Source organism: Orcinus orca, chromosome 10 (genome assembly GCF_937001465.1).
Source record: "Orcinus orca chromosome 10, mOrcOrc1.1, whole genome shotgun sequence".
In the NCBI taxonomy this organism is placed as follows: Eukaryota; Metazoa; Chordata; class Mammalia; order Artiodactyla; family Delphinidae; genus Orcinus; species Orcinus orca.
The window spans coordinates 69,233,203-69,260,562 of record NC_064568.1 but is presented as its reverse complement, the minus strand read 5'-3'; the positions used below and the strand labels follow the sequence as shown (position 1 = coordinate 69,260,562).

Sequence of the window (27,360 nt, the reverse complement as noted above, 5' to 3'; positions counted from 1 at the left end):
TGGGGGAGCTTATTCTACCATGAGGACAGTGGTGTGTGCAAGTGCCATTTTGGTGTCCTCCCTCTACCTATTAGTGCTGGGGGCTTGCCCACCCACCAATGGGCTAGCACCAGTCCTGAGACCCCCCCCAGCCCCTTCTGACAGCTGCCCTAGGACTCAGCCCCATCCACAAGCAGCCAGCACCAGCCCCTGGTCCCCCAGGGCCCCACAGCCACCACCCCAGGATCAGGCCCCACCCACCAGAGTGTGAGCACCAGCCCCAGGACCCTCCTGGGACAGGCAGTCAGCCACAATGGGACCCAGCCCCACCCACTAGCGAGCTGGTAACTACCACACAAGGTAGGGCCTGGCAGCCAACTGGGTCAGGGGCCAGCCCCACCTAACAGCACACCCACAATAATCAACCCTGCCACAACTGAAGGGCCCATGCAGCCCATAGCCCTAGAGCCCATACCTCTGGTAACCAGAGGGGAGTGTGTTGCTGGGCCCATACGACATCTCTTATATAAGTCCACTTCTCCAAGGTTGGGAAACGTAACCAACCTACCTAATACATAGAAATAAACAGAGAATCAGGCAAAGTGAGGAATATATCCCAAGTGAAGACATAAGACAAAACCCCAGAAGAATTAAGCGAGGTGGAGATAAGCAATCTACCCAATCAAGGGTTCAAGGTAATAATCATAAGGAAGCTTAATGAACTCGGTGAATGGATGAACACAGTAAGAAGTTTAACAAAGAGTTAAAAAATATAAAGAAGAATCAAACGGAGCTGAAGAATATAATAACGTAAATAAAAAACACACTAGAAGGAATCAGCAGTGTATTAGATGATACAGAGAAACAGATAAGTGAACTGGAAGACAGAATAGTATAAATCACCTAAGCTGAAAAAAGAATTTTAAAAAATGAGGACAGTTTAAGAGAACTCTGGGGCAACATCAATCATACTAACATTTGCATTATGGAGGTCCCAGAAGGAAAAAAGAGAGAAATGGGGGCAGAGAACTTATTTGAGGAGAAAATAGCTGAAAACTTCCCTAACCTAGGAAAGAAAACAGACATCCAGGAAACACAGAAGTCCAGGCAACACAGAGAGTCCCAAACAAGATGAATCCAAAGAGGTCAACACCAAGACACACTATAATTAAAATGGCAAAAATTAAAAGATAAAGACAGAATCTTAAAAGCTGCAAGAGAAGGACAACTAGTTACATACATGGGAACTCCCGTAAGACTGTCAGCTGACTTTTCAACAGAAAATTTGCAGACCAGAAGGGAGTGGCATAATATATTCAAAGTGATGAAAGGGGAAAAAAAATCTACAACCGAGAATACTCTACCTTCCAAGAACGTCATTCAGATTTGAAGGAGAGATAAAGATTTTTATAAACAAGCAAAAGCTGAGAGAGTTTAGCAACACTAAACCAGCTTTACAATAAATGTTTAAAGGGACTTCTCAAAGCAGAAAAGGCCACAACTATAAATACGAAAATTAAAAAGGAAAAATTCCATTGATAAAGGCAGATATACAGTAAAGTTAGCAAATCAGCCACTTATAAAGCTATTAGGAAGGGTTAAAGTCAAAAATAGTAAAATAATTTATATCCACAATAAGTAGTTAAGGGACACACAGACATAAGTACATAAAATATGATGTCAAAAATGTTAAACGTGGGAGGGGGAAGAGGGAAGTACAAATGCAAGGTTTTTAGAACGCATTCAAACGTAAGAGCTCGTCAACTTAATAATCACGTATATATATATAGATTGTTATGTATTAACTTCACAGTAACCACAAACCAAAACCTTTTATAAATACACACACAAATGAGAAAGGAATCCAAACATAACACTAAAGACAGTCATCAAATCACAAGGTAAGAGAGCAAAAGAAAAAGAAAGGAACCTTTCTTTTTCAAAAGGAAAAGAACTACAAAAACAACCAGAAAACAGTGAACAAAATGGCAATAAGTACATACCTATCAATAATTACTTTAAATGCAAATGAACTAAATGCTCCAATCAAAAGACATGCAGTGGCTGAATGGATAAAAAAACAAGACCCACATATATGCTTCCTGTAAGACTCACTTCAGATCTAAAGACACACAGAGACTGAACGTGAGGGGATGGAAAAGATACTCCATGCAAATGGAAACTAAAAGAAAGCTGGGGTAGCTATACCCATATCAGACAAAATAGACTCTAAAACAAAAACTGTAACAAGAGACAGAGAAGAACATTATACAGTGATAAAGGGATCAATCCAACAAGAAGATATAACAATTGTAAATATATATGCATACAACATAGGAGCACCTAAATACATACAGCAAATATTAACAAACATAAAGGGAGATATTGACAGTAACACAACAGCAGTAGGGGATTTTAGCACCCCACTTAACATCAATGGACAGATCATCCAGAAAGAAAATCAATAAGGAAACATTGGCCTTATATAACACATTAGACCAGATTGACTCAAGATATATACATAGAACATTCCATCCAAAAGCAGTAGAATACACATTATTTTCAAGTACACGTGAAACATTCTCAGGATGGATCACATGCTAGGCCACAAACCAAGTCTCAATAAATTTATAAAGACTGAAATCATACCAAGCATTGTTTCCAACCACAAGGTATGAAACTGGAAATCAACTACAAGAAAAAAACTGCAAAAAACAAACATGTGGAGGCTAAACAGTATGCTACTAAACAACTAATGGGTCACTGAAGAAATCAAAGAGGAAATAAAAAAGTACCTAAAGTCAAATGAAAATGGAAACACAATGATCCAAAAACCTATGGGACACAGCAAAAGCAGTTCTAAAGGGGAAATTTATAGCAATACGAGCCTACCTCAGGAAATAAGAAAAATATCAAACAATCTAACTGTACATGTCCTTTATGAACTAGAGGAAGAAGAAGAAACAAAACCCAAAGTTAGTAGAAGGAAAGAAAGATCAGAGCAGAAAGAAATGAAATAGAGGCGGAAGAAAACAACGGAAAAGATCAATGAAACTAAAAGCTGGTTCTTTGAAAAGATAAACAAAATTCATAAACTTTTAGCCAAATTCATCAAGAAAAAACGAGAGAGGGCCCAGATAAATAAAATCAGAATGAAAGAGAAGTCACAACCAACACCACAGAAATACAAAGGAAATTTAAAAATTACAATTATACTGACAACCTAGGAAAAATGGATAAATTCCTAGAAATATACAATCTCTTAAGACTGAATTAAGAAGAAATAGAATCCATTGAATGAATGGATAAAGAAAATGTGATGTGTGCGTGTGTGTGTGTATATATATATATATATATATATATATATATATATATATATAATGGAATATTACTCAGCCATTAAAAAGAATGAAATAATGCCATTTGCAGCAACACGGATGGACCTAGAGATTATCATACTAAGTGAAGTATGTCAGAAAGAGAAAGACAAATGCCATATGATATTACTTATATGTGGAATCTAAAATATGACACAAATGAACATATCTATGAAACAAAAACTGACTCACAGACATAGAGAACAGACTTGTGGTTGCCGGGGGTGGGGGGAGTGTGGAGGGAAGGAGAAGGATTGGAGTTTGCGATTAGCAGGTGCAAACTATTATATATAGGATGGATAAACAACAAGGTTCTACTGTATAGCAAAGGGAAATATATTCAATATCCTATGATAAACCATAGTGGAAAAGAATATGAAAAAGAATACATATATATGTGTAACTGAGTCACTTTACTGTAGAGCAGAAATTAAACACAACACTGTAAATCAACTATACTTCAATAAAATTTTTTAAAAGAGAAGAAATAGAAAATATGAACAGAGTGATTACCAATGATAAAACTGAATGAGTAAAAACAAACAAACAAAAAACCTCCCAACAAACAAAAGTCCAGGACCAGACAGCTTCACAGGTGAATTCTAACAAACATTTAAAGAAGAGTTAATACCTATCTTTCTCAAACTACTCTAAAAAATGGAAGAGAAAGGAACGCTTCTGAACTCATTCTACTAGGCCAGCATCACCCTGCTACCAAAACCAAAGACACCACAAAAAAAGAAAATTACAGGCTAAATATCACTTATAAACACAGATGTAAAAATCCTCAACAAAATATTAGCAAACTGAACTCAACAATACTTTAAAAAGATTAAGACCAGGGCTTCCCTGGTGGCGCAGTGGTTGAGAATCTGCCTGCTAATGCAGGGGACATGGGTTCGAGCCCTGGTCCGGGAGGATCCCACATGCCGTGGAGCAACTGGGCCCGTGAGCCACAACTACTGAGCCTGTGCATCTGGAGCCTGTGCTCCGCAACAAGAGAGGCCACGATAGTGACAGGCCCACGCACCGCGATGAAGAGTGGCCCCCGCTTGCCACAACTAGAGAAAGCCCTCGCACAGAAACAAAGACCCAACACAGCAAAAATAAATTAATTAATTAATAAACTCCTAGCCCCAACATCTTAAAAAAAAAAAAAGATTAAGACCATGATCAAATGGAATTTATCCCAGGGGTGCAAGGATGGTTCAATATCTGCAAATCAATCAACATAATACACCACATCAGCAAACTGAATAAAAATCGTATGATCATCTCCATAGATACAGAAAAAGTTTTTGACAAAACTCAACATCCATTTATGATGAAAAAAACTCTCAACAAAGTTGGTAGAGAGAACATATCTCAACATAATAAAGGCCATAGATGACAAACCTACAGCCGACATCATACCCAACAGTGAAAAGCCGTAAATCTTTCCTCTAAGATCAGGAACAAGACAAGAGTGCCCACTCTCGCCACTTTTATTCAACATCATCGTATTGGAAGTCCTAGCCACAGCAATCACACAAGAAAAAGAAATAAAAGTTATCCAAATTGGACAGGAAGAAGTAAAACTGTTACTGTTTGCAGATGACATATACATATACTATATACAGAAAATCCTACAGATGCCACCAAAATGTTATTAGAATAAATGAACTCAGTAAAGTTGTAGGATACAAAATTAATATACTGAAATCTGTTGCATTTCTATATACTAACAACAAACTATCAGAAAGAGAAATTAAGAAAACAATACCATTTACAACTGCATTGAAAAGATAAAATACCTACAAATAAATCTAACCAAGGAGGTAAAAAGATGTGTACTCAGAAAACTATAAGACATTGATTCATTCAAGAAACTGAAGATAACAAAACCAAATGAAAAGATATACTTTCCATTTGGCTGGAAGAATATTGGATTGGAAGAATGGATTCCAATGGGTTGGAAGAATATTGTTAAAATGACCATACTACCCAAGGCAATCTACAGAGTCAGTGCAATCCTTAACAAAATACCGATGGCATTTTTCACAGAACTAGAACAAATAATTCTAAAATTTGTGTGAAACCGTAAAAGACCACAAATATCCAAAACAACCTTCAGAAGAAGAACAAAGCTGGAGGTGTAACACTCCCTAATTTCAAACTAGGGAAATAGGGTCAATTAATCTATGACAATGGAGGCAAGAATATACAATGAGGAAAAAACAGCCTCTTCAATAAACAGTGTTGAGAAAACTGGATAGCTACATGCCAAAGAATCAAACTGGCCTACTTTCTCACTCCATACACAAAAATAAACTCAAAATAGATTAAAGACTTAAATATAAGTAAGACTTGAAACCATAAAACTTACAGAAGAAAACACAGGTAGTATGCTCTTTGACATCAGTCTTAGCAATTTTTTTTTGATATGTCTCCTTAGGCAAGGGAAATAAAAATAAACAAATGGCACTACATCAAAAGCTAAAAGGCTTTTGCACAGCAATGGGAGGGAGATATTTGCAAACAATATATCTGATAAGGGGTTATAATCCAAAATATACAAACAACTCATACAACTCAACATCAAAAAAAAAAAAAACACCTAGATGAATGGATAAAGAAGATGTGGTGCATATATATACATAATGGAATATACTCAACTATAAAAAAAGAACAATGCCATTTGCAGCAACATGGATGGACCCAGAGATTATCATACTAAGTAAGACAAAGACAAATATCATACTATATCACTTATATGTAGAATCTAAAAAAATTATGCATACGTACTTGTTTACAAAACAGACTAACAGAAACAGACTCACAGACACTGAAAACAAATTTATGGTTACCCAAGAGGGAAGAGATAAATTAGGAGTTTGGGATTATCAAATATAAACTATATAAAATAAATAAGCAACAAGGTCCTACTGTATAACACAGGGAACTATATTCAATATCTTATAATAAACTATAATGGAAAAGAATCTGAAAAATAATACACGTTTTATATATATATAAAACTGAATCACTTTGCTGTACACTAGAAACTAACACAACATTGTAAATCAACTATACTTCAATTTAAAAAAAAACACCTGATTAAAAAATGGGCAGAGGATCTGAATAGACATTTTTCTGTGGAAGACATACAGATGGACAAGAGACACATGAAAAGATCATCACTAATCATCAAGAAAATGCAAATCAAAACCACACTGAGATATCACCTCCCCGTCAGAATAGCTGTTATCAAAAAGACAACAAATAACAAATGTTGGTGAGGATATGGAGAAAAAGGAACATTCGTGCACTATTGGTAGGAATGTAAATTGGTACAGCCACTATGGAAAGCAGTATGGAGGCTCCTCAAAAAATTAAAGATAGAACTACCACATGATCTAGCAATTCCACTCTGGCTATTTTTCTGAAGAAAACATAAATGCTAATTCAAAAAGATATATGCACCCCTATGTTCACTGCAGCATTATTTACAATAGCCAATATACAGAAGCAACCTAAGTGTCCATCAACAGATGAATGAAGATGTGGTATATATACACAAAGGAATATTACGCAGCCATAAAAAAGAATGAAATCTTGCCATTTGCAACAACATGGATGGACCTAGAGGGTATTATGCTAAGTAAAATAAGTCAGAGAAAGATAAATACTGTATGACTTCACTTATGTGGAATTAAAAAAAAATGAACAAACAGAACAGAACAGAAATAGACTCACAGATACAGAGAACAAACTGGTGGTTGCCAGAAGGGAGGGGAGTGGGGGGGGGATGAGTGAAATCAGAGAGGGAGATTAAGAGGTACAAACTTCCAGTTATAAAATAAGTCACAAGATGCAATGTACAGCACAGAGAATATAGTAAATAATATAATAACTTTTTAAGGTGACAGATGGTAACTAGACTTCAGTGACCATTTTGTAATGTATAAAAATATCAAATAACTATGTTGTACACCTAAAACTAATATGATATCGTAAGTCAATTATACTTCAATAAAAAATAAAATTTTAAAAATAAAAATGGGCCAAGGACTTGAATAGACATTTCTCCAAAGAAGATATACAAACAGCCAATTTGCATATGAAAACATACTCAACATCATTACTCATTAGGGAAAGGCAAACCAAAACTACAATGACCAGTTCAGACCCATTAGGATGGCTGAAGTGTTGGAGAAGATATGAAGAAATTGGAACCCTGGTGCATTGCTGGTGAGAACGTAAAATGGTGCAGCAATCCCACTTCCAGAGGTATACCCAGACAAACTGAAAGCAGGGACACAAACAGTTACTTTGCACACCAATATTCATGGCAGTATTACTCTCAATAGCTAAAATGTGGGGAAAACCCAAATGTCCATCATCAGCTGAATGGATAAACAAAATGTGGTATGTACATATAATGAATTATTAATTAGCCTTTAAAAAGGAATGAAATCCTGACACGTTACAACATGATCAATCTTGCAAACATTATGCTAAGTGAAATAGCCAGACACAAAACGACAATTATTGTATGAATGCACTTATATGAGGTACCTGCAATAAGCAAATTCACAGAGATAGAAAGGGGAATGGGGGATAAGGGGAATGGGGGATAAGGGGAATGGGGGATAAGGGGAATGGGAGTCACTGTTTCACAGGTAGAGAGTTTCTGCTTTGGATGATTAAAAAGTTCTGGAAGGGCTTCCCTAGTGGCGCAGTGGTTGAGAGTCCGCCTGCCAATGCAGGGGACACGGGTTCGGGACACGGGTTCGTGCCCCGGTCCGGGAAGATCCCACATGCTGCGAAGTGGCTAGGCCCATAAGCCATGGCCACTGAGCCTGCGCGTCCGGAGCCTGTGCTCCACAGCGGGAGAGGCCACAACAGTGAGAGGCCCGCATACCGCAAAAAAAAAAAAAAAAAAAAAAAAAAAGTTCTGGAAATGCATCGTGGTGATGGTTGCACAACAATGTGAATATACTTAATGCCACTGAATTATACATTTTAATAAGGGTTAAAATGATAAATGTTATGTTATGTATATATTTATTTATTTATTTTTGGCTGTGTTGGGTCTTCATTGCTGTGCGCAGGCTTTCTCTAGTTGCGGTGAGCGGCGGCTACTCTTCATTGCGGTGTGTGGGCTTCTCATTGTTGTGGCTTCTCTTGTTGCAAAGCATGGGCTCTAGGCGCGCAGGTTTCAGTAGCTGTGGCATGTAGGCTCAGTAGTTGTGGCTTGCGGGCTCTAGAGCTCAGGCTCAGTAGTTGTGGTGCATGGGCTTAGTTGTTCCATGGCATGTGGGATCTTCCCAGGCCAGGGCTCGAACGTGTGTCCCCTGCATTGGCAGGCAGATTCTTAACCACTGTGACACCAGGGAAGCCACCTGTTATGTATATTTTACAATTAAAAAAAGGACTCAGGGCTTCCCTGGTGGCACAGTGGTTGAGAGTCCGCCTGCCGATGCAGGGGACACAGGTTCGTGCCCCAGTCTGGGAGGATCCCACATGCCGCAGAGTGGCTAGGCCCGTGAGCCATGGCCGCTAGGCCTGTGCATCCGGAGCCTGTGCTCCGCAATGGGAGATGCCACAACAGTGAGAGGCCCGTGGACTGCAAAAAAAAAAAAAAAAAAAAAAAGGACTCAAAATTTTTTTTAACTTCTGCTTACCAAAAGACACCATTAAGAAAATGAATAGGCAAACCACAGATTGGGGAAAGATATTCACAACACACCAGACTTGCATTCAGAATATATAAATAATTCCAACAACTTAATAAAAATGCAAATCAATTTACAGGTTGCTTAAACACTCTGTGCAGTTGGGAGCATTGAGAAGTCCAGTTTTGCCATGCATCCACACACACCCATATCAGATGCCAGCGTGGCTCAACAAAAAGAAGTCCAATTATTCAACATAGTTTTGGAAGATTTAGCCACAGCAATCAGAGAAGAAAAAGAAATAAAAGGAATCCAAATCGGAAAAGAAGAAGTAAAGCTGTCACTGTTTGCAGATGACATGATACTATACATAGAGAATCCTAAAGATGCTACCAGAAAGCTACTAGAGCTAATCAATGAATTTGGTAAAGTAGCAGGATACAAAATTAATGCACAGAAATCTCTTGTATTCCTATACATTAATGATGAAAAATCTGAACGAGAAATTAAGGAAACACTCCCATTTACCACTGCAACAAAAAGAATAAAATACCTAGGAATAAACCTACCTAAGGAGACAAAAGACCTGTATGCAGAAAACTATAAGACACTGATGAAAGAAATTAAAGATGATACCAACAGGTGGAGAGATATACCATGTTCTTGGATTGGAAGAATCAACATTGTGAAAATGACTCTACTACCCAAAGCAATCTACAGATTCAATGCAATCCCTATCAAACTACTAATGGCATTTTTCACAGAACTAGAACAAAAAATTTCACAATTTGTATGGAAACACAAAAGACCCCGAATAGCCAAAGCAATCTTGAGAAAGAAAAACAGAGCTGGAGGAATCAGGCTCCTGGACTTCAGATTGTACTACAAAGCTACAGTAATCAAGACAGTATGGGACTTCCCTCGTGGCACAGTGGTTAGGAATCCGCCTCCCAATGCAGGGGACACGGGTTTGAGCCCTGGTCCGGGAAGATCCCACATGCTGCGGAGCAACTAAGCCTGTGCGCCACAACTACTGAGCCTGTGCTCTAGAGGCCACAGCCACAACTACTGAGCCCACGTGCTGCAACTACTGAAGCCCGCGTGCCTAGAGCCCGTGCTCCACAACAAGAGAAGCCACCGCAATGAGAAGCCCGCGCACGGCAATGAAGAGTAGCTCCTGCTTGCTGAAACCAGAGAAAGCCTGTGCGTAGCAACGAAGACCCAACACAGCCAAAAACAAATTTAAAAAACAAACAAAAAAAGACAGTATGGTACTGGCACAAAAACAGAAATATAGATCAATGGAACAGGCTAGAAAGCCCAGAGATAAACCCACGCACATATGGTCACCTTATTTTTGTTAAGGGAGGCAAGAACATACAATGGACAAAAGACAGCCTCTTCAATAAGTGGTGCTGGGAAAACTGGACAGCTACGTGTAAAAGAATGAAATTAGAACACTCTCTAACACCATACACAAAAATAAACTCAAAATGGATTAAAGACCTAAATGTAAGGCCAGACACTATAAAACTCTTAGAGGAAAACATAGGCAGAACACTCTATGACATAAATCACAGCAAGGTCCTTTTTGACCCACCCCCTAGAGAAATGGAAATAAGAAAAAAAATAAACAAATGGGACCTAATGAAACTTAAAAGCTTCTGCACAGCAAAGGAAACCATAAACAAGATGAAAAGACAACCCTCAGAACAGGAGAAAATATTTGCAAATGAAGCAACTGACAAAGGATTAATCTCCAAAATTTACAAGCAGCTCATGCAGATCAATATCAAAAAAACAAACAACCCAATCCAAAAATGGGCAGAAGACCTAAATAGACGTTTCTCCAAAGAAGATATACAGATTGCCAACAAACACATGAAAGAATGCTCAACATCACTAATCATTAGAGAAATGCAAATCAAAACTACGATGAGGTATCACCTCACACCAGTCAGAATGTCCATAATCAAAAAATCTACAAACAATAAAAGCTGGAGAGGGTGTGGAGAAAAGGGAACCCTCTTGCACTGTTGGTGGGAATGTAAATTGATACAGCCACTATGGAGAACAGTATGGAGGTTCCTTTAAAAACTAAAAATAGAACTATCATATGACCCAGCAATCCCCCTACTGGGCATATACCCTGAGAAAACCATAATTCAAAAAGAATCATGTACCACAATGTTCACTGCAGCTCTATTTACAATAGCCAGGACATGGAAGGAACTTCTCTGGGAGACTTGGGATTGTACTCTTAGAAATGACCTTTACAACACCTGTTTGGCTCCCCTAAGAAAGCACTTCTATTGATTCATTGCCACTATACAACTCTCCAGCCTATCTAGAAAACTGTTCAATAAGGCTTGCCCACTTAGCAAACTGAGCCAACTGTCACAACTTTAAATTATCACCACTAACGGGGAAGGGGGAAAACAATTAATGAAGGTTAAAAAAAAAACAAAAACCAGCATTCACATGGCCTATTTGGGGAACTCATGGACTGGCAAAAGCTTTGGTAACAGAAATTTCCAAAGCATGTTATATACTTGCTTTCCAGCCGTCTCTTGCTTCCAACCAGGGGACTTCACAGGGCAACAAACTATGATGGCCTTTTACAAATGGAAGCAATTAAAGGGAAATTACTCCTTCCTCTGAGGACACAGAACAAGTCTGCTCTCCGTCAGCTTTCACTATCATACTCAGGCTCCCATGGGCAGGGGTATGCCAGCCAGGCTCCCACTGGCCACCCTTGTGGCAGGGCATGGGAGCAGGATGAAAGTCCTCAAGGTACCCAAAGTCCCAGGGAGCCCTGGAATAAGCAGACCAATCCCAGTTACCAATTTTTCAAAATTAACAAAGTGATACAAAGAGCTGGTCATTCAGTCCTTCATTCTCTGGTCTTTCTTGATAGCCCAGTGGTGCCAGCAAAAAAAAAAGAAACAAAGAAAAAAAACACATTGGTTTGCTTACCTTTCATTGGACCGTATCACGTAGTCAGTAAATTCATGGTCTCCCTTGATCACCTCCAAGGGGACCACAAGGTTGACGTCGGAATCGGTGTTCCGCAGCTGGTTGAGTTTAATATTGACTGAGAAGAGGTAATCCCGCACGTCATCGATGCCCACCTTCAGGCCCTTGCACACCACATACCTGGCAGGAGATACCCTGTCACTCCACTGAGCAAGGGCTTCCCTCACTTTTCCCTTCCCCAATCCCCTTGCTGAGTCATGAAGCTCTTGTCTATGCACAAAGAACAGCACAGTCTGTGTGTTGCAAAGTTCACCTCAAATCCTTTCTTTTTATGTTGGGCTGTATTTCTACTCTCTATGGCTGTGGTTCCCAACTGCCCTGTGCCAGGTTGGCTGCATCATCGTCACCTGGGAAGTCTGTTAAGTTAAAGACAATCAGACTCTCCAGGGACAGGGCCCAGAAATCTGTGTTTTTAACAAGCCACTTAGAAATTCGGATTGGCCACATCTTCTCTCACATCGTGTATGGACACTGTGTCCCACCTGGGACACCAACAGTGACTCTGGCTAGTGGCCCACTTAGTCCCTCCAGGTGACCGTTCTATTGGTCTCCTTCTCCCTCCCGGGCCAAGCCAAGGGTTGCCCACGTAAGTGTGGTGAATAAGGTTTGTGGAAAAGGAGGCAGAGGCTGACGGGTACATTGAAGAACCATTAAAATCCAAATCCTGACTCCTCTTGGCTCCAATCACTTTTTTTAAGTCAAGGTTTTTAATGTAGCTTGAGTGGTCATGCCAGAGATGCACCAGGATTTGCTGTTCTGACATTTAGCCAACTAGTCTGATTAAAATGGACAGGAAAGTCTCACCTCTCTGAGTTGGCAGGACGGCTGGTGATCGGCTTAAAGAGACATACTCGTTCAAAGCAGCAGTACAGCAGGTAGATGAGCCCCACACTGAAAGGTGTGAAGAGGTCAAAGGTTTTACAGATGAAGTGGCCTCCTAGATGAGAGAGAAAACACCAGTAGCAGTCAGCAGCTTCCATTCCACAAGGTGGGTAAGGCAGTCTCAGGGAGTATGACGAAGTCAGGGACCCAGCAGCTGGGTCCATTAAAGTCACAGGCAATATAAGGGAAAGACTCAGTTTTAGAGGGGACTTTGGGGATTCTATGGCACTTTTTCCCCTAAATTCCTCATTCAGCCACCTGTCACCTAATATAAGCAGATTGTTTTTTAACTTCCAAGCCAACCCCTATACATGCTCTTGTCCAACAGGGCCTCTAAGAGGTGGGTCCGGGTGGGGAGACAGCAGAGGCAGTGTCACCTGTCCGGACAACGGACAGCGCCATGAGGAACTGACAGAGCAGCAGCTGTTTGCTGAGGATCTCCTGCAGGTTCTCCTGTCCCTCCACTGAGAAACCCTGAAATGAGAGCACAAGGATCAGGGTAGAAAACAGAAGTGATGAGGACTGAAAAGAGTACCCCCTACCTCATCTTCTGTGAGATTTCTTGAAGTGTTTTCATTGATCTCCACCATCTGACCGATAAAGATACAGCTTGGTGTTTAGATTCTTCGGCGTGGTCACATGGCTCACTGTGGTGAAGACAGCACCTGGGACCCAGGCCTGACTACTGAGCCAGTGCTGTTTTCCTGCTCTATCACTCCCGGGGATGGAACCAAGTCTGCTCCTCCAAGGAGATGGTCCAGAAAATTTTAAAACTCACGTGGGAATCCAAGGGAAGAGTATGGCAGAACAGAGTCAAAATACGCTAGTCACAGGCCAACTACAAGATAGGAAACTAAATGCCCTGGTGAATCCAGTGAGATCCAGGGAGTACATGTGGCCTGAAACTCTGCAAATGGGTTTGCTCAGTTGTGGGCTGACCACCTAACAGGCCCCAATCTGGTGACAGGAGAAAAGTTAGCATAACTCTGACAGTCACAGTAATCTCTTTCTCTGCAGACCAAGGATTTATTCACAAAACCCCCTTTCCTGTCCCAAGACCATGAAGCCTCTCCCTCCAGCTGGCAGTGTCTCTGGCCAGGGTGTTTGTTCAAAGAATGTACACTGCTATTCTTGGAGTGGTCTCCCTCTCTGTGAGATCCCAGCAGGGAGCAGACAGCCATGCTCACACAGAAGTGAAGGAGGCCAGGGGCTGTGATAGGAAGAGAGGGGAGTTGTTGTTTAATGGGTACAGAGTTTCAATTTTGCAAAATGAAAAAGTTTTGGAGATCTGTCTCACAATAGTGTGAATATACTTAACACTACTGAACTGTAAACTTAAAAACGGTTGCAATGGTAAATTTTACATTATGTGTTTTTCATCACAATAATTAAGAAAAGTAAAGAGGCTGGCCTCCATTAAGCTGGGCCCAGCCTGGCCAGGTCTCCAGAATCAAAAATGTTTAGCAACGTCTTCCAGATTTACAGATGCTTCTTAAAATGCATGTCTGTTTATAGGGGAAACAGACAAACAAATAAATCAGCCACACAGGTCACCAGTCTAAGCTGCCTAAGCCAGAAGGACAATCCTTGAGTTTGCCACTCTGGCTGACAAACTGCAAGGCTGCCTGCCTCCCAAGCACTATCAGATCCCTCAAGCACAGGTGAAGCAGCCCCTCCCTCCCCTCCACCCAAGCCTGTCTATCTGTTGTCGCCTGCTGTGCACAAAGCTTTGGTGAGCGAGGTGCATGTTCAGATCCTGTGCTGATATCCTAAACATTTCTTCACCTCTCCACAGGGCTACTGCTTGAAAGGCTACCCAAGGGGCTCCAGAGGCTCTTCTCAACTCTGGCCATGTGACCCTGGTGCAACTGCGACTTCTCTGACCCTCCTCTACACTAATTTGTGGCTCATTCCAGAAAAGACTACCTGCAGCATCAGATTACTAGGTGAGAAAGCTGCAGGGGACTTGCCTCTATACATCAAATACCTGCCCAAGAAACAGGCGACGTGAATATTCACTGTAGCCCAGTGATTGACCGAGCCTCCTGTGGAGTCCCGGAGGACTCCTTTGAGCTGCTGCCTTCGGTTATACGGTCACCTATTAGCCCATCCAGAGGCTTAGGAGCGGCCATGTGTAGACAGCCTCTACCAGGAGCAGCACCCAGGTGACAAATGATGGGAATGTTCTTCCCGGTCAGCTCTGCCTAGCTCATCTTAGTCATGGCCCTCCTCTCACCATGTCTCATAGCCAGCCAAGGCCCTTTGAAGAAGTGAGCTGAGAAGGTCCACTTGCTCCAAGCAAAGATGCCCACAACATCACAGCCTTGACAAAGTTACCACTGAAAAGATGCACGAAAAGAATAAAAACATACATCACACATCCCTACTATCTGCCCCTCCAGGGCAGCTAAAGGACCAAACCAAAACAAACAAAACCAATTTTCAAGCCTCTAACATGATAAGTCCCTAAAGCATCACCCTATGAAGAGCAGGTCACCTACCCCATCAGCCATCAGAAAGTGGACACCCTTGCGATCTGTGTTATCCAGGACAAAATTCCGAAAAGCAGTGATGTTCTCCGGGCGGGTGATGTCTCCATCTCCATCGATCCCACCCTCACCTGACAAGACACAAGATTCACATTTAGCTCATATGCCCTGTGCATCCCTGGAGCTGGGACACAAGCTCTCTGGGGCTGTGAACACAGGTACCAGGTGTACCTCGAGGCCCAGGAGAAAAGCCCCTGTGAGGAGCAACTCACTGAAGGACCCATCATACAAGGCTGCCTTGCAGTGATGGACAGGAGGCAAAAACAGTGCCCTGCTATAATAAAGCAGAGTTCAGAAGGAGCTGACCAGCCAAGAGTCATCAACTGAAACAGAAGGTCTTCATACTCAAGATCAAAGTTGTGTTTAAAGCACCTACATTTAGGAACCAATATCAATTTCTTAATAAGAACTGTTAACAAAGGACTTAGGATTTGCTGCCAAATCACAAAAAGCGAGCCAGAGTGGAGGGAACTGCTGGAGGGCTGCTGAGCTGGCTGGAGATGGGTGTGGGTTTGTATGTGTTAATAACCCTGCCAGTTCTCAGCTGGAGATCAGGCAGTTTCATTATCTCCTGTCACCACAAGAGAAGAAAGGAGGAATTAATATGGCTCTGGTGAGAGTTTGTTTAGTGGAGTATTTAACCTGTACCCACAGGCCTGGGGTAAAAAGGGACAGTCTAGAGGGAACCGAGACCTTCATGACATTGGCTGGGAACCCCAGACTCAGAGACCTGGGAAAGAAAACATGGCAAGTGGATAATAACTACTTCTGACCTAAAGTCTCCAAAGAGAACTGCCTCTCATAGCCCCTGCTACCCTCCTCCACATCCCTACCGTAGTAGGGTTCGAAGAGCTCACTGGAGGCCGAGTAGAAGTCTTCCAGCTTAAAATCGTTAGGACCCTTCAGAGTCATTCCAAAGCCCTTTGCGTGCCACTTCTTCCTCCACAGCACATACTCCGAGAAGCCACCTGGGCCTGCACAGACGTCAGCAAAGTATAGAAGCTCAGCTTCCCGGTCCTTCACCAGTGGTTTCTGCAAAGGCAAGTGGAAGTCAGGGGAGGAAGGGAAAAAAGATGGCTAAATGGGGAGCAGGAAAGAGAAGGCAGGGGGAGTAAAATAAGCCTTTCAGCAAGCACAATGCAGAGTTCCTGTGGCCAGAGCCACAAGCGCCCGGAAATGTGTCCTCTGTGATCATTGCCCTCCAAAGTTTTTGCCCATCCCCACCTCAAACACCCCTGATGCCTTTCAACCCACCAGGCCTAGCTCAGACTCCTAATAAAAACATCTTAATGGGCATCTAAGTGTGCATTTTTTATTTCTTAGCATCTTTTCCTCAGCATTATTTCTCAGCATCATATCCTGCCTTACAAAAGTCCCACTGAGCAGAATATTCTAACCCCACATTACAGATAGGGAAAAAGAGACCCCAAGACACAAAGCGACTTGTTCACAGACAGGCCGCAGCAAAGCTAAATCAGAATCCCATCAGCCTGACCATTAGATGCAGGCCTTCCTGTCCAACCAAAGTCTGAGGGGCTCTCACATCACCCCCTCTCAGCCACAGGGCCTATCTTTCCAGATCATAGCCTCTGCTTCCCTTCTCCCCTACCTCTGAGGCTGTCCCTTTTTTTTCCAATTAACTTTTTATCATGGAATAATTTTAGATTTATAGATAAGGTGCAAGAATAAAGTTCGCATATACCCTTCACCCAGTTTTATTAACATCTTACATTGTCATTTGTCAAAATTAAGAAACTGACACAGGTACATTACTATTAACTAAAGTCCAGACTTGATTCTGATCTCACTAGAGCCCTTGTTCTGTTCCATGACCCCATCCAAGATACCACAGTGCATTGAGTCTCTTCCTTTTTAGCACCCCCTCCCTCTCCTGCCTTTGCTCCTCTGCTAGCCACGGCCTGGGTGGTGCATAGCTGGGAGCTGACAAGGTAGAGAGAACAGGAGACAATGGTGTGCAGCTTCCGGGCAGCCATCAGAGCACCCACCCACCTAAGGAATAACTAAATTACAATAATCATTTGTATTTTTATTGGATTATAGTTTTGGCCACTTGAGTGGCTTTAACTCTTAATCTAAAATGTTGGGAGTTCCCTGGTGGCCTAGTGGTTAGGATTCCCGGTTTTCACTGCTGTGGCCCAGGTTCGATCCCTGGTCGGGGAACTTAATCCCACAAGCCATGCAGCACGGCCAAATAAATAAACAAAATAAAATGTATGCTGCGTGCAGACCTAGACTGTGTGTTTACACTTCTCTTCTACACACCTGGGCCCTAGATGATGAATTCTACTTGTCCCAACCCTCCACAGCAGAGAGGATAAACCATCTGCACTGGTGACAAGAGGTTGAGTTCTAGAGGGGGTGACTGCAGGGGACCCTCATGAACATCCAGCAGAAAGGGGCTAAGGCAGCTCAGCCTTCTCTCTCTACAGGTTTGGCATGGCTGGGTGCTTGTCCAGAGCTCTGTTAACTGCTAGATAAAGATCAGAAAGCTTCAGGGGAAACAGTTATAAGAAAGAAATGGAAATACTGATGCTCACGATCCAGTCACTTTCTAGGTGACAAGGGCCTTGCCTCTGATGATGGTTATCTACCTTTATCAAAACGGTGGAAAAGTCTCAGGAGAAAGACTTTAGCTAAAAATAAACTTCATCATCCTGTGACAAGCCCATTCAGCATGCTGGGATATATCAGTTCTTTCTCCCCTACCCCTGCCACTCCACCCTAGCATACTTTTGTTCCTGAGCCATCAGTTTTCATATTTTTGGATTATATTCATTTGCACACACAAAGAAAGACCTAATGGCATTTGCCGAGAATATTACGCGGCACTTCCCAGGCTGCAACGTGGTAGTGAGGCAGGGGTCACAATTTTAAGGCTTGCACATGCTAGAAAGAGTGAAAACATTGTTCCTCACCACTGGCCATGTCCTAGCCCCAGGCTCCAGCCTCTCTGGGTAAGCAGATGGCCCAAAGGAAGACTGGGAGAAGGCAGGGGAATGAATCAATGAAAGCATCTCACCTTCAAGAAGAGGGCATAAATATGATCTGTTCTGTGATTTCAAGATGTGTCATACCCTCACAGGCCACAGCCAGAAGGTCCTTTCATAGAAAGGACATCTGGGATTCTCACCTCTGCCATTTACTGGCTGTGCAGTCAAAGGCAAGTCCGTAACTTATGTCTTTAAGCTCGAGCTTCCTCAACTGTAAACTGGGACCAATGCAGATTATTTTTTAAGGCTATTAGAGGATTAAATGAAGTACCATATGTCAAAGACCTTTAGAAACTGTACAATACTAAACAAATGTAAGATAACATTATATTCAACTAGATCAACCTCCTTAGAGTCAAAACTCTGGTCCCTTCCATCCTTCCGTCTTTGCAATGCCTAGCACTGTGCTCCACATGCAGTGGGCACTTTGTAAGTGCTGTCTAATTTCTTCTAAGACAGCACTGAAACTTAAAGATCTACATTCAGTTTTTGTCTCCTGTTACGCTTCACAGCCAATGTTTTCTTACCTCAACAATAACCCCAAGCACACAAGTCCCTCACATAACGTTTTGGTTTATAATATGCTTCCATATACCCAAACAATCTAAATTCCCTTCTTTCCCTTGTCCCTTCCAATTCTTGTTTATGATTTCTTTATTTCCCTACCCTAGCCTCTTTTCTCCTTTTTCCACAACCTGCAGAAGCAGAAACACACTGAAAAACCTCAGAGACCCTCCCTCTGGCTTCCCACCTCCAACCTCCTCACACTTTCCCAAGCTTCAAGTTCTCCACACTCTTATTCTGTAATTTGCCTGATGCAAGAGCCACTGAGACCCTAGCCAACCTGGGCATGTGCCTGGGGCTTCCATCACTCCCAACTCTGCTGGGACTGCTCTAGAGTGTCTCGCCTGAAAAACACACCAAGCCTGCCGGGCTTGGCTGTCACTCTGGTCCTTGGGGGAAAACAGAGGTGAAAAGAGAGAAGAAAAGACTAGGAGCTGAAGAGAAATCACTTTTTATAGTGTAGTGCAGAAGAACATCTCTGAAAGGGCAATTCTCCATGGCCACTATCAATCAATTCAAGTCAAGAAGCTGCCTGAAGCATCACAAACACGGCTGCCTTTTCCTATGTAACTAATATCTCCACCCTCGACCTCAATGGGACAACCCTGATGCCTACTTCATTTTCCTGACAGCGAAAGAAAATAACCAGATACCAGCTGCTGGAGGCGTTTAACATTCAAAAGCCCAAAGTGATGCTGTGACTTCCCAGCGGCTTGACAGAGTTCCTTTGCCAGGCAGGGGTTTAAAAGAAATCATTTGGAGCTCAAAAAATTAAATCAACATTATATCAACCGAATTTTCTCAAGATGCTAATTCCAAGAGCCCTTTTGTGCAGCTTGCTGGTACTGTAAAATGGGGAGGGAGACCCGGGAGAGAAAAATAACTAAAGACTAGAGGGGTCCACCTACCAGTTTCGCCAGCACTGAAGAAGTAGTCAGGGTGAAGCCGAAACATTAAAGAACTTGGAAAACAAGTTTCTTTAAGCAGTGGATAATCGGGGCCTAGTAGAAGGAGGGTGAGTGAAGCAGAAACAGGTTTGGGAACAGCTGGCTCCTGGCCCCTTCACTGTCAGAGAGAACTAACTTTCTAGGACTGGGTAAAAATGCTTTGAAACCCTGAAGGGAATGTTAGAATGAAATTTCCTTTTTTCTTTCTCTATCATTATGGAGGGTCTGTGTTCAGAAAAATGACATGTAGCAAAGTAGAAAATCATTTTGCTCTACCACTTCTTGAGAAGGGCCAAAGACTGGTAATTATGATCCCACATAAAGCTTGTTCAGAGAGGCAGAAAGGGAAAGGGGCCATGTTTGAAATCACAGATTTTAGAGCTGGAACAAATCTTAAGAGTCTTTTGGTCCTACCCCAGCCCTCTGGCAGGTTAGTAGGGCTAATTTCAGAGATGAGGCAGCTGAGACACAAAGAAGGTATGAACCTAAGTGACACCACCTGCGACTAAGTGCTGCACTCCATGCCCGCCCTCAACCCTCACTGAACACAGCCTAGGTCTTCAGACACAATATTGATTTTAAATAGACCAGTGAAAGAACCCAGATACCCACATTTCATTCAACACTCAAACGTTTCCCAGAGTACTGCCCTCTCATATCAGAAACAGCAACCAAATCAGATGATGTCACAAGTTTCAATTTGGAACACTCACTGTAAGGACTGTATACAGTCATCCCGCAGTGTCTGCAGGGGATTGGTTTCAGGACCCCTGCAGCCACCAAAATCTGCAGATGCTCAAGTCCTTTATATAAAATGGCAGTGTACAGTCGGCCCTCTGTATTGGTGGATGCAGAACCTACAGACACGGAGGGCTGACTGTACTCAGACTCTACCTCATCCATGGTAGGAAGAAAGCAGGGGAAGGCTCCTTGGTGGCAACTGGCCTCCACACATCGATGAGCACAGAAAGGCTTTACAAACCCCCAACGCTGTACCCTTATCAGCTCTCAAGTCCACCAGAATTTCCAGAACACAAGCACCACAGGGAAAGGGGTCACATCTATCTCCTTCAAAATTATATTCCTGGTACTGTGCCTGGCACAATGTAGGGGTTTTGATAAATACACGTTTAATGAATGCAGGAGGGAGGCCTGTGTTCTAGCTCATGGCCTCATCTCCCTGCTCCCTAGGCCTATAGATGCACAGCTGCTGATTTTGTCAGGAATGCCCCTTCTCCACCCCTGCAAGCCCTGCTGCCTCCACTCAGAGTGAGCAGCAGGGTCTGCAGAGTTGGGGGGTGGGACTCAGGGCCTGAAGCCCTAGAGACAACTGCTTACTGGGGCACTCCTGGGACCACAGGGAAGCACTGTGGAACCCTACCTGAAGAGCTCAAAGCAAAATATATCTCTTTCACAAAATACATCTCTATCACCTAGCAGGAATACTCTCCTAGCACTGCACAAATGGCAATTTCTGAAGCTCAAGCTCATTTGGCACTATGAATTCAGAAGCAAAATCTTGTTCTCACCCCATAAGAGTCCCTCGGATTTGTAAACATGCGATCAAACACAAAATCCATGTTAGCCATCTTCATTGCCGCCCTGCAACAAAGCAAGACAGAAAAGTGTGCCTCAGTACCAGACATATGGAGAGCTAAGGCTCAAATGAAAAGGTAGAGCAGTGTACATCGGGGTGGGGGGGAAGGAAATGTCAGCAAACCTGTTTAGGAAGAAGACTCCTCGGATCATCTCGTAGGGATTGGCCCGGGTCCGAGCTCGCCGCATCTCCTCCCCATCCAGGACATCAAACACATTCTGCCCAGAGAGAATCAGAACCTGAAGGTGAGCATCACCCTTTGGGATGAAACAGGTGTCTTAATGAGCTTGAGGGGTCTGATTCACAGCCCTCTGAAGAGCTAGGCTCCTGCCGTATCCCAGTTCTGAAATGACCAGATGTGTGACCCTAGACAAGTCACTCAATCACTGACCCTCAACTACCTCACCCGTAAAATGGTACAAAATAAAAGGGAAGTAAGCATGTGCCTGGCACATGGTTAAGTGGTTAATAAATGGCACGGAGTCACCTCCTGGCACTGGTAATCCTCATAACAAATCTGCTTCTCCACCCCAGCAGCAACTTCCCAAGGGACCAGAGTTCTGATATGAAGGGTACCCAGAGACAGGGTAGACAAACCAAGACCAGAGTTTTCTGAGTGCGCCTACCACACAGGAGGGAACCCTTCTCTGTTCTCTAATATTCTCTCTGAAAAAAGAAAGCCTCACCTTACCTGAGTTCCAGTCACCTTAAGGATATTCCCAACACTCTGCCTGCCAGAAAAATAAGCTCTGTGAAGCTAGTCTGAGGCCTTGCTTCTTCTCCAACCCATTTCTTCCTCAGAGTTTCCTTGGCCCATTCTGCCCCAGGCAATGCACTTCCTGACCCAAAGACAGGCCAAAAGACATCAAGGGGAGGGTAACACCAGCTACTTCTTTTAATTTTTACAAAAACACTGGGAAGTGAGTATTTTCTCCCCAATTTATAGGTGAGGAAACTCAAACTCAGAGAAGCTAAAGCAAGTGGCCCAAGGTCACACAGGAAAAAAAAAAAAAAGCTGCTAAACTAGGATTTGAATTCAGCTCTATCTGATGCTACACAATGATTCTGAACCTTTCACTATGTCAGGCCCCCTTCAGGATTACAATGAACCGACCCACTGAAATTAAGTGGTTCCTTTCCTGGCTACTGATCACAGGGATAGCACAACACTACAGGGCAGGAGAGCCACCAGGAAAAAGGACACCTCACAGAAATGTACCAAGCTACCTATCTGATCTCAAGGAAAAATCTTAGCTAAACTTCAGCCTCCCCACAACTGACTCAAAAGAACAAGAAAAGCCCAGCACAACCCCTCACACAAAATCTTCAACTCCAGCTCTAGCCACGAGTCCTTACCTTACATTGCAACACACTGTGAAGCAGCTCTTCCCCACAAAACTCCGTTTCATCTTCAATAATCATCTTTCTCTACAGGGAGAAGAAAACAATCAATAATGACCACAAGCAACTGTATTTGGGGGGATGGATGGAGAAACTAGGGTTCTGAGTGAGTAGAGCAAAAGGGGCCAAAGAACATCAATCCCTGAGGGGCGGGAAAAAGAAATCCTAAATCCCTCTGGCTCTAGTCCAGATGGCTGTGAGATGAAGCAGCCCCCTGGGTACTCTGACTAGAGCACCATATGCATACAAGACTCATGAATGCTGAGGCTGAGAAAAGCAAACAGGAAGGAGACATCCAAGCTGTCTGTCCCTAGAGTGTGGAGGCAGAAGGATGGGGAATGCCCCAAATGACAGAAGCCTTTCCCTCAACCAGGAAGCCTCCTGCTCTGTGATGAGTACGAAGGCAGGATACCAGGCACTGACCTGGTAGTGTCACAGAAAACAAGGGTGAGGGAGCCTCATGGGGATGTCAAGTCCAACTTCATGTCTGAGTGAGGCTACCTCTAAATCAGTGATGCTCAAACTTAGCGTTCTCAGGTTTACACTCTTCAAGATCACTGAGGACCCCCCAAAGAGCTTTTGTTTATATAAGAGATATGTGTATATATATTAGAAGTTAAAACTGAGAAAACATTTAAATATTTACTAATTTAGTTTAAAAGAAGATGGTATATTAACATAAATAACATTTTTATGAGAAAAAACTACATTTCCAAAAAAAAAATTTATTGAGAAGAGTGGCCCTGTTTTCCATTTTGCAAATCTCTCAATATCTGGCTTAATACACAACAGCTAGATTCTCCTGTCCACATTTGCATTCAATTGGTCGTGATATCACATGTCATGGTCACTGGAAAACTCCACTGGACACTTGTGAGAGAATGAGAATGAAAAAGGCAAATAACTTTTCAGTATCATTATTAAAATAACTTTGACCTGGTAGACCCCGTGAAAGGGTCAGGGAGATCCCTGGAGGTCCCTACACTTTGAGAACTGCTCTCCAGACCATGCTGACTTGGTATAGCTATCTACTTTATTCTTATAATTTTCCAGAAGGAAATTAAATTTCCTCCGTAACAACTCCCTCAATACTTTCTGAGGACAGGGATAGTGCCTTTTTATCTACCTAAAACAGTGCCCAGCAGTGACCAGAATATACAGATGTATAATAAGCTACTCTAAAAAGCAACCAAGAGGAAGACAGAAGTTATACATTTCGTGCTGCCTTGCAAGTTAAAGGAGGAAAAACCCCGTCTGCCTCATCTGACAGGGGCATATCCGTAAAGCCCCTGACACACCCTCTTGATGCAGAATGCTCAGATTCACATTTTTCTTAAACTGTGAGTACACAGATGTACACAACTGACTTGAGGAGGAGAAAAGTCAGGAGATAAGTGCCAAGAATTCAGGGTACATTTTCCTGAAATCCTACCTTTCCCACAACCATCCAATCGCTCATTTCCTGAGTGTCAGGAATTTCAGTGGTACATTCTGGGAACCATGACACCTGCTCACAGGCACTGGGCTACAAACAAAAGAGAGGGAAGTAAGTCAGGTAAGATAGACGCTCAGGGCTATGCCCCAACTCACCAGGGCTTCCCCAAAACAATCAAGAGGGACTCAGAGTGAAAAGGGTCCAGGAAGCTGAAGCCACTAGCAGTGTCAGACATTAGAACTAAGAGCCAGAATTCTAAAGTTTAACTTCTGAAGGCCAGGTCCAATTCTGGGTTGAATCCTAAGAAACTTCCCCAACTTACAAAGTTTCTTTCATTTGTTCCAATATTATTTGATGAATACCTACTGTGGGCTAAGAGCTCAGAATGCAGAGTTTAAAAGATATGGTCCTAAAAACAGAAATATAGATCAATGGAACAGGATAGAAAGCCCAGAGATAAACCCACACACATATGGTCACCTTATCTTTGATAAAGGAGGCAAGAATATACAGTGGAGAAAAGACAGCCTCTTCAATAAGTGGTGCTGGGAAAACTGGACAGCTACATGTAAAAGTATGAAATTAGAACACTCCCTAACACCACACACAAAAATAAACTCAAAATGGATTAAAGACCTAAATGTAAGGCCAGACACTATAAAACTCTTAGAGGAAAACATAGGCAGAACACTCTATGACATAAATCACAGCAAGATCCTTTTTGACCCACCTCCTAGAGAAATGGAAATAAAAACAAAAATAAACAAATGGGACCTAATGAAACTTAAAAGCTTTTGCACAGCGAAGGAAACCATAAACAAGACCAAAAGATAACCCTCAGAATGGGAGAAAATATCTGCACATGAAGCAACTGACAAAGGATTAATCTCCAAAATTTACAAGCAGCTCAATAACAAAAAAACAAAGAACCCAATCCAAAAATGGGCAGAAGACCTAAATAGACATTTCTCCAAAGAAGATATACAGATTGCCAACCAACACATGAAAGAATACTCAACATCATTAATCATTAGAGAAATGCAAATCAAAACTACAATGAGATATCATCTCATACCGGACAGAATGGCCATCATCAAAAAAATCTACAAACAATAAATGCTGGAGAGGGTGTGGAGAAAAGGGAACACTCTCGCACTGTTGGTGGGAATGCAAATTGATACAGCCACTATGGAGAACAGTATGGAGGTTTCTTAAAACACTACAAATAGGGCTTCCCTGGTGGCTCAGCGGTTGAGAATCTGCCTGCCAATGCAGGGGACATGGGCTCGAGCCCTGATCTGGGAAAATCCCACATGCCATGGAGCAACTGGGCCCGTGAGCCACAACTACTGAGCCTGCACATCTGGAGCCTGTGCTCCGCAAAAAGAGAGGCCGCGATAGTGAGAGGCCCGTGCACCACGATGAAGAGTGGCTCCCGCTTGCCGCAACTAGAGAAAGCCCTCGCACGGAAACGACGACCCAACACAGCCAAAAATAAATAAATTAATTAAAAAACAAAAAACACTACAAATAAAACTACCATACGACCCAGCAATCCCACTACTGGCATATACCCTGAGAAAACCATAATTCAAAAAGAGTCATGTACCAAAATGTTCATTGCAGCTCTATTTACAATAACCAGGACATGGAAGCAACCTAAGTGTCCATCAACAGATGAATGGATAAAGAAGATGTGGCACATATATACAATGGAATATTACTCAGCCATAAAAAGAAACGAAATTGAGTTATTTGGGGTGAGGTGGTTGGACCTAGAGTCTGTCATACAGAGCGAAGTAAGTCAGAAAGAGAAAAACAAATACCGTATGCTAACACATATATATGGAATCTAAGGGAAAAAAAAAAAGGTCATGAAGAACCTAGGGGTAAGATGGGAATAAAGACACAGACCTACTAGAGCATGGACTTGAGGATATGGGGAGGGGGAGGGGCAGGCTGTGACAAGGTGAGAGAGTGGCATGGACATATATACACTACCAAGTGTAAAGTGGATAGCTAGTGGGAAGCAGCCGCATAGCACAGGGAGATCAGCTAGGCGGTCTGTGACCACCTAGAGGGGTGGGATAGCGAGGGTGGGAGGGAGGGAGATGCAGGAGGGAAGAGATATGGGAACATGTGTATATGTATAACTGATTCACTTTGTTATAAAGCAGAAACTAACACACCATTGTAAAGCAATTATACTCCAATAAAGATGTTAAAAAAAAAAAAAGATATGGTCCTTGGGACTTCCCTGGCAGTCCAGTGGTTAGTATTGTGCGTTTCCACTGGAGGGGGTATACAGGTTTGATCCCTGGTTGGGAAACTAAGATCCCGCATGCCCTGCAACGTGGCCAAAAAAAAAAAAAAAAGACATGGTCCTTAACTCAAGAGGCCTATAATCAGAGCAGTGGGGACACAGAGAAGTAAACATAGGATTTAAGTCCATGATAAGGTAATTACATCAGGAAGACTCAGTGCAATGAGTCTCACCTCCTGATACCTTTCATTCCAAGACAGAGCAGAAACTGGCATCTCTAATGTTGCTTCCTCTTAATTTTTCAATTACTTTCCTTATCAAGCTAAAACAGTGGTTTTCATCCTGGCTATACATTAGGATCATCTGCAGACCTTTTAAAAAGTACTGATGCCTGGGCCTCACCCTCAGAGTATATGATTCTATTGGTCTGAGGTGGGGACTGGGTATAAGTATGTTTTTAGAAGTCTCCAGGTGATTCTAACATGCAGCCAGAACTAAGTTCACTGGGCTAGAAAGACATGGATTATAAAACCTAAACAGGTGGCTAACCTGCATTGGCAGCTCCACACGTTCCCTCCAAGCAAGTGTGGAGAAGAGATTCACCACTGTGAATTGAAGCGATGAGATTAAAGGCAATATTACATGCTCTGAAAGGCATAAAA

At 42.5% G+C, this 27,360-nt stretch overlaps 1 protein-coding gene across 6 annotated transcripts in view; it reads right to left on the bottom strand.

Annotated features, from left to right (window-relative positions):
- The window catches only part of CMTR1 (cap methyltransferase 1), a 59,725-nt gene that overhangs the window by 17,111 nt on the left and 15,254 nt on the right, over positions 1–27,360 (bottom strand). For 5 of the 6 annotated variants that reach the window (XR_007479640.1, XM_033424101.2, XM_033424097.2 and 2 more), the window contains exons 5-13: positions 24,433–24,525; positions 22,956–23,027; positions 21,723–21,817; positions 21,532–21,604; positions 16,314–16,512; positions 15,433–15,551; positions 13,309–13,405; positions 12,854–12,986; positions 11,990–12,169 (exon numbers count right to left, since the gene is read on the bottom strand). Coding sequence is in view for 5 of the 6 variants with exons in the window: in XM_033424101.2 (XP_033279992.1) it covers positions 11,990–12,169; positions 12,854–12,986; positions 13,309–13,405; positions 15,433–15,551; positions 16,314–16,512; positions 21,532–21,604; positions 21,723–21,817; positions 22,956–23,027; positions 24,433–24,525 (1,061 nt within the window). In the remaining variant the exon portion in view is untranslated. The remainder of the gene's footprint in view (positions 1–11,989; positions 12,170–12,853; positions 12,987–13,308; positions 13,406–15,432; positions 15,552–16,313; positions 16,513–21,531; positions 21,605–21,722; positions 21,818–22,955; positions 23,028–24,432; positions 24,526–27,360) is intronic. The other variant, XM_033424098.2, reaches the window with a different exon arrangement.